The sequence below is a fragment of the Emydura macquarii genome, unplaced genomic scaffold (genome assembly GCF_026122565.2).
Source record: "Emydura macquarii macquarii isolate MOO-44397 ecotype Brisbane River unplaced genomic scaffold, CSIRO-AGI_Emac_v2 contig_499, whole genome shotgun sequence".
In the NCBI taxonomy this organism is placed as follows: domain Eukaryota; kingdom Metazoa; phylum Chordata; order Testudines; family Chelidae; genus Emydura; species Emydura macquarii.
Genome location: NW_027130636.1, coordinates 4,494,603 through 4,509,975, shown reverse-complemented (window position 1 = coordinate 4,509,975; position 15,373 = coordinate 4,494,603). Strand labels below are relative to the sequence as shown.

Genomic DNA, 15,373 nt, shown 5'->3' with positions numbered 1-15,373 from the left:
GTACTTTACCAACTTCTTTCCTTTCCTCTTTACTAGGATATAGAGTGCCTCCTTTAATAAATTAATCCCTAAGGTGTGTCTCCGCCCAAACCATGAGCTCTACCACACCTGTCAGCTTTCCCTTAGCCCTTAATTTAAAAAATTCTCTACCTTTTTAATCTGGTTTCATTTTGGTTTAGGTGGAGCCCATCCTTCCTGTATAGGTCCTTCTTTTCCAAAAGTTTCCCTGGTTCCTAATAAACTTAAAACCCTCCTCCCTGCCCCATCATCTCATCCATTTTAGCCTCTGCACGTCTGCCTGTCCTTCTGGCCCTGTGCATGGAACTGGAAGTATTCCAGAGAATGGTACCATTGAGGTCCTGGACTTCAATCTCTTACCTAATAGCCTAAATTTGGCCCCTGTGACCTGTCTCCTACCTTTTCCTATATCATATGTACCACAACCCCTGGCTCCTCAGCAGCAACCTTTGCACCCAGTAGGCAACTCATCATGTGGTTCTCTCGGTCATCACAAACCCAACTATTTATATTTCTAATAATTGAATCCCCCATTACTAGTACCTGATTCTTCCTAGTAACTAGCATCCCCTCCCCAGCAGGAGTATCCTCAATGTCAGAGGATTGCAATGATGCATTTCCCTGTGCTCCACTTGATGATCTTCTTCGCTGGGACTTTCAACCTCCTTAACAGCACAGGGGCTGTCAAATTGGCAGTGGGAACATTCTGCTGTGTTCCTGAAAGTCTCCTCTGTGCACCTTTCTGTGTCCCTTAGCTCCTCCAGTTTAGCCACTCTGACCTCAAGAGCCCATACTGCATTCAGTGCAATAAACTGAACAGTCATGGCCCTGCTGCTAGACTCCTGCCTGCATTATATTTACCCTTGCAGGTTTTTAGTTCATGGTATGTTTCTTAGATATATTGGGGTGCTGTTTTATTCTTTTCTCCCTCCTCTGCCCCAGTGTTTCTTTTCTATGAGACTTTTCTGGCAACCTTCTAGTAGTTAGGTTATAGTCCCTCAGCCTCCTACCCCTGCCACTGAACTCTTGCTGCAGCCAAACTCTCCTTTGCTTGGTAGTTCACTCTGTCTTGGGCCCTCTCCCTCTGTCATGGGACTCTCTCTGCTTGAGTTGGGCTCGGAAGCAATGCCGCTCACACTCCCTCTTGGTCATTTCGGAGCTGGCTTTTTAAAGCCTCACCTCCATGTCAAGGAATTCTAAAGGGGCTAGAGATCAAGGGACAGCAGGTTGCAGCCTCGTTAGTAAGTTCTCAGGCTTGCCAATAGGCTGCTTGGCTCAGCCCTCAGACCACTATAGCCTTCAAGGAAGCACACAACAAATGGACAAACCCAACAGAGAATATTGGGAGGCAGTTTCATAACCAAATATTACAAATTGTTGGCTGTTTATTACCAAATGATCCGTTGGTAATCCTCCTGGGGCTTCCCCATGGCAATGATCACAAAAATAGATTTGAAGAATTAATCTCTCATCCTCTAATAGCTGCTAATATTCCAAATTATAGTCCAAAAATAGTCCAAAACTAGAGGAATGGTTCAAAAAAAATTGGAGGTAGGTTGTTACGGAAAAATGGATGCATCAGAATAGAAAAAGGACAAATAGATATTCGGTTACTAGTTATTCAGTACACCTGTCCATTTTTTTTTAATATTCACATTTGATAGCCAGGCCTAGTTTAAAAAATGTGTAATCAATAGTTTCACTCAATTAAATAAAATCAGCAGAAACAACACGTCTTGGGTCACGTAAATTACTGATTACACATTATGAAACCAGGCATCGCTTTCAAATGTGAATATTAAAAAATAATTGGACAGGTGTGCAAGTTTTTTGCAGGTGAATGTACTTTGTCTGAGTACTGAATAAATAGTAACCAAATATCTGTTTGTCCTTTGTCTATTTTGATGCATCCATTTTTCCATAACAACCACTGCCAATTATTTATTTAATTGCAGGTGAACGTACTTTGCCTAAGTACTAAATCTGCAGAACCAACACATCTTGGCTCACTCTGTCCATGGTAACAGCCTGCTAAATAGAGAGTTCTGATGATATTACTGTATAATGTTGCTCTAAACAAAAGCTCACCGTTGTGATGTTTATCATTTTGTCTCTGATATTTACATGGCAAAGATTTGATAAGCTGTTAAAACGTTATAAATAAATAAATAAATAAATAGAGTAAAACAAAAGTTATAGAAGATTACCATAGTGCCACCAGAGAGGTATGTTCAATAGGAACTATATCCAACTCAGCCAAACAAGCTACCACCATGTCAGTGTATGTGGTATTTTAAAAGGGTAAATTTCCCACAGTTGAAAACAATTCCCAATAAAATTGGTTGGGAGGAAAATTTTAAACAGGAAAATGATTGGGAGCTCTTGCAGAACATATTACTAGACACCAAGGAGTTTTAACAGAATTGGCCAAGCAGCTCTTGCCCAGTTTATGTTCATTTTTAATAATGTGGAGAAAGAAAGGAGGTCATGTGGCTGCGTTCTGTTCCTGGTCTTCTGGGTGACTTTGGGCAAGAGGTACTAGGCCAAAGAGAGTGGGGATGACTCTGTAGTCCAGGGGTTAGGGCATCACGAGGGAGACCCAGGGTCCAGGCCCCCTGCTCAAGTCACTCTTTAAGTATTTATACAAAGTGGAACAGCTTCAACAACAGAGACTGAGGGAGGCGCCCACCCCCACATTACACTATCCCATAGCTCAGTGGTTAGAGGACTCCTCTGAGAGATGAGAGACCCCTGTTCGAATTCTTTCACCCTTCAGGCACAGGTGGGGAAACTGGACCCAGGTTTCACACATCTGAGGTGACTGTTCTAACTGTTGGGCTAAATGTTCACCCCACGCACTCCTTGCTGTGTAGAGCGATGCAACATAGAGCAAGTGTCAATGACTGGAAGTTAAGGCCAGACAAATGCAAAATGAAAATAAAGTGCACATTTTTAAGGCTGATGGTGATTAACCATTGGAACAGTTCACTGAGAGAAGCAATGGACTCTCCATCACTTGAAATATTTACCTCAACTTTTTAAAGCTATGTTTCAGCTCAAATAAAAGTTGCTGTGTTTGCTGCAGGAATTACTGGGTGAGGTTCTCTGGTCTGGCCTGTGCTCTGCAGGAGGTCAGACTAGATGATCATATGGCCCCTTCATTACTTAAACTAAGTCAGTCTTGCTTTGGTCCCTACTGCTCCTCACAGACATTTTCATCCTGGTCTGTGTTTTTGCTAGTAACAGTGACACAAAGCAGCTCTAAACAGAAGATTTCATTAATTACCATAGGGTTTCCCAGTCCACCTCATATGCTTGCATTGCACCCGTTCACTTTATAGAAAGGGCCATTATCAAAACTGCCAATTCCACAGGGTCTCAGACTCCAGATTTCAGTCCCCCCGACAAGACACAGGAAAAAACCTTTTTGACTGGCTGCTTTCTCCATTTCCCCACCTCCTGGGCAGCCAATCAAAGTCACTAAAACATGCTATCAATCAGCATATATAGCAGCCAGCACTGCACTCTCCTCCCCACCGCTAAAGAGGAACATCTTCTCCATGCTTCGCCTGTTCCTGTTGTTGTTCTTCCTCATGCTGCTTAAGGAGGCTGAGTCAGCTCCTCCTCGTCTCTGGGATCCCTGGAGTCACAATGTGGGTATATTGGATGATAGTCTCATGGATCTCCCAGGCCCCAATACTGCCATAGAGTAGGCCCCTGGGTACCAGGGAGGACTCTCATAGGAGAGTAGCGGGATACTCTGGGAACTCCTGATGTCCTCTCTAGGCATAATCCAGGAGCGGGAGTCCATCACAGTTCAACTCAGAGGATGCTGATCCTGAACCCAAAGGGGAAGCTCTTGGTACTGGAGGAGGTAGTGATGATCTGCCTCTGTTCATTGATGATACCAGCAACAGGCTGGCTTGACCACTGCTGGTACATGTGGATGGAGAGGGGTACCACAGGGATATCAATGCCAGCTGAAGTCCCAGTGTCTGAAAAGGAGTGGTGACTCCGGTTCCAGGAGCAATAGAGGGTCTTCCAAAGTCAGGAAGCGAGCCAGAATCAATAGAGTCATTTCCATAGCTCAAGTCATTAAAGTTGAAGGCATCAGGTCTGGTGGCACCGACATGGATTTCGGTGCTAAAGAAGCAGCCCCAGTACCAGAAAGTGTTGCTGTTTTGTCTTTCAAAGAAGTCCCAGTCCTGGTACTGGATGGTCCTGCTCTGGAACACAAGGTCTCTCCTGACTTGGCACAGGACAGGGACTTCTGCCTCTTTTTAGAGGACTTAGACAAGGAGCCTTCCCTCTTGCTCTTATGGGAGTGCATGTGTCCTCCCTTCCCCCACCCGTCTTGGCTCTCCTCTCCCGACTCTCTTGGAGCTGGAGGAGCATCAGACGTCTTGAAGCCACCCAAAATCAAAAAAGAGGGACCAGTCCTACCTTTTTCAGACAGATGTACGGGGTGGGGAGGAGGTCTCCCCAGTCAGAAGTGGTTCTCACCTTCATGGCCTGCTCCATGAAGAACTCTCAGAGACGAAACTCCTTAGAGTGTTAAGTTCTATTTAGGAACATGTAGTACAAAACCTGCAGATACTTCACCTTGAAGGGACGTGCACTTCCCCCTGGCAGTAAAGACAGGAGGCATGGCAGTCTGTTACCAGGAACGGCCTGTGGCATTTTATGCTGTTTTTGAAGCCGGGGATCCTTGGCATCCTGCATCTGTTGAAATATTGAGGTGTGGAGGGAACAGAGAAATGGTTCCCTGCCCCCTCCCGCCCCCGAGAGAGAGAAAGTAGGGAACTGAACACTTGAGCTATCTCCTGACTATACTATAAAACTATGAACATTGTTTAAAAACCCCTTAAAATATGTGCACAGAGAAGTTGAAGTCAGTACCAACACAAGCTCTGTCCCTGACCATGAGCAGTAGGAAGTAACTAACCTGGCGGTGGTCCAGCAGCCTCCTTTGTCCCTTTGGCATGGAGCACGAGGAAAGTGGAGGTGCACATGTGGACCAGACAGACACTGGTAGGGAAAAGTCTCCGGCAGGGGCTGCGTGGAGCCCACGCACAACCTGACGTGCATAGGGACAATCACACAAAGAACCACCCACATCTATCCACGGTGCTGTGGTTTGAAACAGCTGCCTCAGCCAGTGACCAGGTTTGTGAAGTAGGCAGCAGCTCATCACAGACTCCCTGCTAGCCACCTCTTTCAGCTTGGCCCCAACTCTATTGTGCTGACAGCTCAATAGGTAGCTGGTGGAGCAGAGCCGAGAGCCTACCACTGAAAGAGGCAACCAGCAGGGAGCAGCCAGGAGAAGAGCCTGCACTTCCTGCAGGCAGAGAAAGAGACTTGTCCCTAGGAGAAGGGGGAGTCACAGGGACAGATGAGGAGCCACAGGCAATGAAACAGGAACTTCATAGCTGGATGGATCTAACTTCTGTAGCCAGGTTTCTGCAGCAACAGTGCTACAGGTTACGTTGTGTGGCAGCTTCAGGAAAATTCAAAAACAGGTGCCTTGATTAAATGGAATTATGCAAACAAATAATACAGTCAGTGCGACATGCCTGAGATTTTATAGCAAACTGAATTCGCTGTGTAGCATGGGCACGCTTTTGATGGCACAGGTGTTTGTAGTGACAATGCATCGCTGCACTGCAGGAGTACTCAAAGCAAAACTGGAGGTTCTGTTAGCTGGCTAGAGTCAGTGGAGGTTTTGGCCACCCAAGAACTCCAATGAACACTTCTGCTTGATATTACGACACATGGGAATGCCCTTTCTTATTCTTCCCATCCCTATCAATGTGACTTAGAAAGTAGCACAGCCCCAAATTCTGTAACAGCTACTGCCCATTTATGGCAATAGACATGGAGATAAACTGAGACAGAGAAATGTACTATTCTTCTTTGGTTGCTGCAGTGGTGCTGCCTGATTTTAAGCCACGGTTGCAGTGGGTAAGCAGAGTCTCCCAGAATCACCGTGAGAAAGGAGACCCTGTGGGGCAGGATGGGAAATTCCATTCCATTTTGCCTGATCACCCTATGTAAGTATTCAGGAGCCAGCTTGGGTGACCCACAGGAATTCGCTTCACCACAGCATAGCATCTTTTTTGTTTCACACACTCCTTTAGACGGGCACAGACCCACAGTAAGACAGACCACACTTTCCAGGGCTTGGTGTAATGTTATTATTTGTTTTACAGAAGCAACTAATTCTGTCTTCCACTTCCTGATGAAATGGGCCACGGCATCTTTTCCCCAGCCTCTGCCTCCCAGGTCACCTTGATTTATGGATGGCCTGCCACAAATGGAGCAGGATGGAAAGTTGCTGGATAGCTGGTGGTGGAAGTCTCACAGTGAGCCTGACCAATCACAACAAAGATTTGTTTAGGCTCTTACACTGTGTCCATATGGGAAGGAAAAATTATGCTTGCCAATCTGGGTACTGACCTGGGTACGGCAGGTTACATTAGCAGATCAACTCCAGGTGATGAGGATGAGTATGGTCCATGCTGATACTAAAACTGCCTTTGATATGGATAACCATGGAGATGCTGAGTCGTCTCTGGACCCCAGCAAAGTCGGACAGGCCTGTGTGCAGTGGGTTCCTTTCCTTTTTTGCAGATGCAGTCATAGCGTGGTGATGGGCACGCTCCTGCAGGGTTCCATTTGCCTTCCCCCCTTTAATGCAGCATATATGTGGCTTCTGGAAGGGTTAGTGAGGAAATCTGGATTATAGTGATGGCATCCAGCTTCTTCTCTCTCTCATATCCAACCCAGCCAGAATGGCAGATTGCCTTACCCAATGTATTGATGAATCTGGAGCATGGATTAAGGCTAGCTGCATGAGACTCAATCCAGATAAGACGGAGGTGATACTGGTTGGGTGGGGGAAACAACCAGATGATACGGAATGGACAATATCAGTCCCTTTGGTTGAGGGGGTGTGCCCAAGAAAGAAAGAAAGAAAGAAAACTATGATGCCAACAGTGTCAATTCTTTACAGTATTCATTAACTTGTATGCCATCTGCCACTTCATCTGTTTATGTCTTTAGACTGTCAGCCCTTCGGGGCAGGGATGGTCTCAGTCTATCATTTGGGCAGTACCTAACACCATAATAATTGTTGTCAGAGCTCCCATTCTAGAATTCTGGGCCCAGGAATAGCCAGGACAGCTTTCTTTCATTTACAATAAGCTAGCAGGTTGCAAGCACTGCTTTCAGACATGGACCTTCCTATTTTCATCCATGCCTTTGACACCTTGAGATCAGACTGCTGCAACACACTCTGCATGGGACTGTAGTTCAGATCTATCCAGTACCTGAAACTGGGGCAGAACTCAGCTGCCCAAGTCTGCCAGCAGTATGTCTCTGACAGAGTGGTCCATAGCAGAATGATTGCTGATAGGCTGCAGTTTACTGAAGTGCTGTTCAGGCTATATAGCATCGCCCCAGCTCTGAAAGAAAGTCAGCCTACTCTGGTGACTTGGCTTAGAGAAAGGACTGCTCCAGTTTTGGGAGACCAGTTAATCTGGAACCCTGGTCTAGGCAGAGGGCTGCTAGTGTGAAAGATCTGCTCTGGCTCTGAAAGACTGTGTCAGACTTTGGGGTGCCAAGGGTCTGGTATCTCACTTGCCACTGATACACTTGGCAGCCCTGCATGCTGTCCCACAGTCCAGCGGAGATCAGACCTACCATCCATCTAGTCCAGGTACATCCAGCAGCGATGCAAGAATGGCTGCAACTGCTACTTCAGGCCACCAGAGGTCTCTGTGGCACCTGCTCTGCACACAACCATGGGTCTCTGTATCCCTGCTGCGTCCCAGGGCGAAATGGAGCTGCTGGCAGCAGCAGCAGCATGCTAGGAAGAGGGCAAGGGCCCAGGGCCAAGGCCTGGGGAATGGGTCAGACAGCACAGGCTCCAGGGTCAGCTCTCTGACCCCTTCACATGCCCCCACATTCCTGCCACCAGCATGGCCCAGAGCTGGATGAGACCAGCCCACAGACACCAACAGCTGGCCAAAGCTGAGCCTGTGCAAGGCAGAGTGATGCTGGTGGGCAGAGGAAAGTACTTGGAGTAGCCTGCAGCTGCAGAACAGTCTCCTCTGGCTGGAGGGTCACACCCACAACTGGTCAGTGCAGGCTCGGAGTACTCCTGGGTTCCTTGTTGCCGCTGAGCTCTCACATGTAACACTTTCAGCCTGCTGCGGGTGGCTAGCAAACTCCATCCCAGCCTGGCGGACAAAGACCTGGCCTCAGTTATTCATGCCATCATCACCTCCCATCTGGCCTATGGCAATGGGATATACCTCGGCATGAGATCTTCAGCACTCAGGAAACTCCAACTAGTACAGGCCTCTACAGTGCACCCCCTCAGCAACACAGCCTACCATGAGCACATGAGACCCATTCCCTGCTCTCCACATCGGCTTCCCAAAGAATAGAGTCAATTTCCAGGTCTCAGTCCTTATCTTCAAGGTGCTCCATGGCCTGGGCTCAGGGTACCTAAAAGAGTCTAGTGATCTGGGATGGAGATGGTGATCGCTCCACTCACTCCTGTGGCACATTGTGCCATACCAGTAGAGGGCATCTCTGCAGGAGACAGAGCTCTCTCAGGATCTGGTCCCAGACTGTGGAACGAACTCCCCCAGGATCTAAGGACCATCCCAAACCTCTCGCCAAGGCAAGGTGCACTTGTTTGATCTGCCTTTTCGAATACAAACACAGCAGCATGGACACAAAAAAACAAGAAAAATCACCCTACCCAACCAAAACGCTCTTCTGAACACAATTCTCCACGAGAAGAGATAAAACAAACCACACCCGGCAGATGTGAAGACACGTTGCTTAATGCATGATTAGAATATGCTCAAATACTGTAGTGATGAATGCGGTAAAAGAACCCATGTAGAAAAGCCCCAGCTTCCTATTCAGACTCCCAGCAACCACCTCATACAGCAGCCCCAGATTTCCATCAGCAATTCCAGTCTCCCTTCAGCACCCAGCCATCCACCTAATGCTCCCCTGCCTTCCAGCACTCACCCATCTGCCTACACCAGACACCCTCATAGCACCCAACACTCAGGCATCGACACCCCACAGACACCATACTGGCATTCACACATTCTAGCAGCTCTTCAGACTCTCTCCCAACTACCCTAGCCACAGCTGCCATGTTTTGTGCAGTTCCACATCCTGCTATCCATGGCATGGTGTGCTGCTCACAAGCTGGAGTTTATGGTCCCATGCAAATGATTTGCAAATGTGCAAAATTATTTGCATAAAATGTCACCCATAGAACTTAAAACTTGGCAGCTCTGTAACTTGGGAGTTTAGCTTAGGCAGAGCCTGGACAAATTTCTGTTCAGCATTGAGGAACATTTCTCCTGATAGTGGGAGTAACATTGTCAGGCAGATGCCGGAACTTAGATTTATTTCAATTTTACAAGACTTAAAAGGATGTCTATTTTTCCTATATTTTTAAAGCTCCTGAATTTTTTCTGTCTCACTCCCATTCACAGTACCCAAGTCTATGACCCACAGTTCACAAGTGTTGGCACAGTGTGTGACAATGTCCCACCATGAGTAGGGGCCTATCAAAGTCACAGTCCAATTTCATAGCACTTTAAAAATCTTGAATTTCACAGTTTCAGATATTTAAATCTTACATTTCATGGTGTGACAAAGCATGAATATTTATTTTTAAATGACCAAATATAAACTTGTAAAGCCCTTAAGACACAGCATTTTTCAAACTGGAGGTCCCGACACAAAAGGAGTTTGCAAGGTTGTTGTAGGGGGGCTGCAGTACTGCCATCTTTGCCTGTGCTGCCTTCAGAGCTGGGTGGCTGAAGAGTGGTGGCCGCTGGCCAGATGTCCAGCTCTGAAGGCTGTGCAAAAGTAAGGGTGGCAATACCATATCCCTCCCTACAATAGCCTTGCAACCCCCTTTTGGGTTGGGACCCCCAGTTTGAGAAATGCTGTGAACTTCTGGGTGCTTTTACTCTATCGTATAGGGTAAAAGTACACAAAAGAACAGATTTCATGGTCCGTGACACACTTTTTTCAGGACCGTGAATTTGATAGGGCCCTACCCATGAGCATAATACAGCAATGCTCTCTGCTCTGCACCAGCTCCCAATTAGCTTCTGAATGGAGTTGAAGGTGTTGGCTTTGACCTATGAAGCCATAAATGACATGGGACCAACCTACCTGGTTCACCCCGCTCTCCGCATGCCCTACTGCCACAGCTGCAGTAAGTGGAAATGCCCAAAATGTAGTCCCTGTTAGAGTCCCCAAGGAGACTGGAAGCAGCTGGTAAGGGCATTCTCTGTGAGGGCCCCTACACTTTGATTCTTGCTCCCCTAACCTTGGTCTGAAATTGTCCAAACTAACTGACTTCCAGGGCATGCTGTAAAGCCCATCTACTTTCCCTGAGTTTTGGGGAAGAGCAGGTGGAGAATTGAAAGAGGGGTGAGGTGTAATGTTAGTCTTTTTTTCTCTTGCTGGTGACAGAAGTTAATTATAATAACTGAATATTTAAAAGCTGTCAAGGGCACTCTTTTACATGTTGTTATGGTCTTGTAGTGAGATCATATTAAAGGTACATCATAAGTTTCTGTTGTTTGGGGTCTGGACCTTAGTGTCTCACCTTTCTTCTGAACCTTTTTTGGAAAATTGCTATGGGGAATTTGAACCAAATTTCAGCTACTAATTAATGTGGGTGTGGAATGATCTCCAATGTGCATTTTATGTTTATATGTTTTGGGGTTTGTGAGGAAAGTTGGGAAAACCAGAACAGCCAAAGAGTTTGAATTTTCCACACAAAATGCACTTGCTCCTTGCTGCTGCCTGAGTAGTAACACTATGACATCAGAGATAATGAGCGACTCAGCACGCATGCCCTCCAGTTCATTAGCATATCTAGGGGAGTGACTATTGCCCTGGTTATCATGGCAACAGATGCCTCTGATAACATGTTGACCTCAGACTACCATAACATTATTTCAGAGAAGGGCCCCAGGACTGGGTTTGGACAAGTTCCTGCTGTGGTCCTTTGGGCTTCAGGTAAATTACACTGCTTCTGTTTAAAGAATAATTGTTTGTTACTTTCCTCAGAAATGGTTACATGAAAACTAGAGACAAAATTACTGTTAAAATGCAGAGACTAGAACTTGGGTCAGCTGACGTTCCCACCATGCCCCAGGAAGTACTGCCCACAGGACTCAGACTGACAGTACCCTGAGTCCCTCTGATTGGACAGCCACCCTATTTGATCCTGGAGGGTGCCCCCAGGAAGTTGTCTGGGCAGCCACCCAGTCTTTGGGCCTGCTACAATTCCAGACCTCACCTCGTCTCCTGATCTTCGATCTCCAATCCCAGCCTGAGTTTAACCCTGACTCTTACCTCCTCACTTCAGCCTGGTAGTACCTCTGATCTCTGGCCTCTGACCCCAGCCTGACTCTGACCCCAACTCTTGCTTACTAAACCCAGCTTTAGTACTTCCTCCAACTTCTGCTCACACATACAAACCCTGAGGTGTGTGCCCAAGACCAGCTGTAACCACTAGGCCAGAATGCCTACGCCCTGGTCCTTTACAATTATAGATCCTCTCCTGTAGATTATCTGCTTCTTTCAAAGTGGGGGCTATGACTTTAAAAGGTAAATATTCACAAGTGGGAAATTATAAATCTCTAAGTCCCAAGTCAGTCTTCTGTTACACAATTTTAAAAAAAGTCATGTAAAATCATAAATTGCAGTAAAATTGAAGTTACGTTAAAAAAGAAACATGTTTCATGTGCAAACAGTTTAATTTAATTACTTTCAGTATATTGGTCAACATGGCACTGAATGGTGAAATATGGAGCTTCACAAAGATATCAATGGCAATAAAATATACATTGAACACAACAAATGCTTTATTTCTTAAGCATGTTTTTATTTAAATAGAAAATCTTTTAAATATGTGCTATTAAAAACTAAGGAAATTCACACACACAATCCTGGGTTTAACGTTAGTTATAGTTGCTCACATCAGTAAACTAAATCACAAAAAAATAAGAAATGCAAAACTAAGGATTAAAAACTAGCAAAATACATGCACTCTCAAGTTAGGAAATTCCAGAATGAACATTGCCTGTTCAGCTTTATTTAGTCCCTCTGCCACCTATGCATTATGATACAGTCTTTAATTACATGCAGAAGGGACCACCTGTGAAAAAGTTTGGTGTAAATGACTTGCACAGCATCACATAGGACCTTGGATTCTATCCCTGCCTCAGTCACTGAATTCCTATGCAATGCTGGCCAAGTCATGTACACCAAACTTTTCACGGATAGTCACTTGTGCATGTAATTAAAGACTGTACCATCATGCATATCCGCTAAAGGAGAGAAATAAGGTTGTACGTTCATTCCAGCATTTCCTAACTTGAGAGCGCTTGATTTTCCTACCTATTAATCCTTAATTTTGCATTTCCTATTTTTTATGGTTAAGTGTATTGATGAGAACAATCTTAACTAATGTTAAATGAAGTATTTTGTTTGTGAATATAAATCAATAGTACAGCCTCCGCACGGTTTTGGAAGCCACACAATGCATTGTGCTGTAATAGCTGGAGCAGATATGAAGTGCGGACATGATGAACAGGGTTCTATTAACAAAGACGGATATGATTTCAGATACTAAAGGCACTTATCAGTGTTATTCATTTACCATTGAAATAGTGCAACCTCTGGCTCATGAGCCTTAAGAGAGTCCAACCATATTCTGACACCCATCATTTCAATCACTATGATCCAGTCACTTTCACTTCAGAGATCTCAGGAAAAGATTGATCTGGTCATTAATCATTTTTTATCTTCCTCTGTCAGCCCCAGGAAAGAGTAAGTGTCATTTGCTTAATTTCAGTCCTAAACTCAGTGAAGGTATTCTTATTAGAATAAGATCATTAGCATCTGTGCTCTTCAACTGTACCAGTAAGTAGGCTTCCTTCAAGAAAAGCACTGGAGAAGATGGAAAACCACAGCTATCAGATTTGTCCAGGGTTTACTAGAAAAAATACCTTCTCCTAAATCACATCAACATTCAAAATGGCCATGTCAGGCATGGGGGGAACCGACTTTTGTAAGGGGGAACAGAAGACATTTCTGAGACATCTCTCCTAACAAAAGGAATAAACTAGAGATACCACTAGACTAGAGATACAGAAAATTACAGCTTAAAAAATTCACACCACTTACCATTTCTCAGAACAGTTCATGTTCTGGCTGTGCTAGGGGCTGCTCTCTTATAAAATAATGTCAGAGGAAAGAGATTACATTCTTTAATTCTTTGAGAGAGAAAAAACTATGACTTCCTTGTAAGACTTTCAAAGTCACTCATGTCCTCAGCAGAGGAGTCGCACTAGCTTCTGGACTAAAAGAGGAAGCATGCCTGTGGTTAAGGCACTGTTCTGGGACTCAGGAGATCTGCGTTTAATAATTGGCTCTGCCATGGACTTACTGGGGCAATCATTTAATCTCTCTGAACCTGATTCAAAATCCACTCAGATCAATAGGAGTCTTTCCAAAGATCATCCCTGCTGTATCTCAGCTGCCCCTCTGTATTATGAGAAATCTAGTGGCTGCAGGATGACCAGGTGCTAGCCTATTAATCACACACTTATTTCCTTGGCTACCATGATGCCTATTATCATAAGAGAGGCCAAAAACTCCAACTTGCAACACAATTAAATGCCAAAATGGTACAATAAAATAGCTCACCAATATTAGTTTGGGTAAAAACACACACTTTTCAGAATAACTCAAAACACTTGCTAAAGTGAATAATGACAGATTGTGTAACAAGATGAGCTTGGCATGTCTGGATTATGTGGAGACTCCCGGAGTCAGCCTACCGTAGTAATGTAGCGGGAATGGAATTCTGGAGCATCCTTCAAGAATGTCAGGCCAGGATGCGTTTCAACCACATCCTGAAAGACAAAACCGAGTGAAACTGGAACGAGATTTTTTTTTCTTTTATTTAAGAGTTTAAAAATTACTGAGTTTACAAAGTGAAGGTCTGTGGCACTTTCCAAACTGCAAATGCAACATTTAAAAAGCTAATTTACAATTTTTTTTTAACATGAAACTTGTAAAAGTACAGACATTTTCTGGGCAATACGCACCTGTTGGGCCATTTTGATTTACTTAAAGACAGAAAAACAAAGGAAGAATTAGTGAGCAGATGAAAACTCATTTTTACTGATAGAGAAAAAAATGTTAGTTACTTGGACCATATGACTCTTTCCTCCCCAAATGCCCTTTTAACTCCTCAGAGATATTAATATTTGTCATACTGATACATCAGAAATAAGTGTTCTTCTGAAAGACTTTAAAAACAGCCTTTTGCGTCTTTCAAGAGCAATGTCCAATAACAGGGGGAAAGCTGTTTTTTTAAATCTTCTTTCACAAAGATAAAATCTTGTGTGAACTATAGGATACACAGAGCTACAGTCAACACCTTTTCCATACTTACTTGAACTATTTTGGAATTTTTTTCTCTCTCAGAATAGTTATTTTTAGAGCCAAATCCTGGCCTAGTGGTATGGAATTCAGCCAGAGCTGCATGGCTGTGACATGTTCCCGGCTGTGGAAAATCTGCTCATATCCTGAATGGAAGAAAGCTCCATCAGGATGGCTGCATACAGATGCACTACATGCCTGCACTACCAAGCTTCTCCAGTGGCAAGGGGGAAGTGTTCATGACTATGCTCCCTCTAGAAGAGGATACTGAGGAGGCTCTGAGCATATGCATGGCCTCCTTGAAGGCCAGTAGTGGTCAATAGCCACTGACTGATTGACAGGCAGCCAAGGAAACATTAAAATATTTAATTATTTCAGGGACAGTCTCTGACTTGTGTTATACAGGAGGACAGACTAGATGATCGCCAGGGTCCCTTCTGGCCTTGGAATCTATGACTCTACAAAAAAGATTATGCACCCCTTTGATTGCACTGGCAGCTGCAAGATGGAGCGGCTGTCCGTCAGGATAGGCAACATGCCCTGTGGGGAAAATATGAAAAGTGCCACCAAGGATCATGAAAAAATCCACTCCAAAACAGTACCAGCTTTGTTTGTGGAAAGGGAACCACCAGTTCAAAGACCCAATCTTGCCTCACAAGGTTTCTCTATGGTTATGTATACTTTGCACTGCAACATCAGAAATGTATTAACCCTGGAACTCAGAGAAGGGCATGAAAAAATGATCAGAGGAACTGCAGGGACTAATTTATGGAAGGAACATTAAAAGAGCAAAGTACATCTAGAGCTTGGCTAAGCAATGACTAAGAAGGGATATGATAAGCTG

The 15,373-nt window shown here is 44.8% G+C and overlaps 1 protein-coding gene across 1 annotated transcript in view; it reads right to left on the bottom strand.

The window, feature by feature from the left end:
* PPP2R3A (protein phosphatase 2 regulatory subunit B''alpha) overlaps positions 1–15,373 on the bottom strand; it is a 129,929-nt gene that overhangs the window by 36,526 nt on the left and 78,030 nt on the right. The window contains exon 6 of the mRNA XM_067538787.1: positions 13,923–13,997. Within this exon, the coding sequence (XP_067394888.1) occupies positions 13,923–13,997 (75 nt within the window). The remainder of the gene's footprint in view (positions 1–13,922; positions 13,998–15,373) is intronic.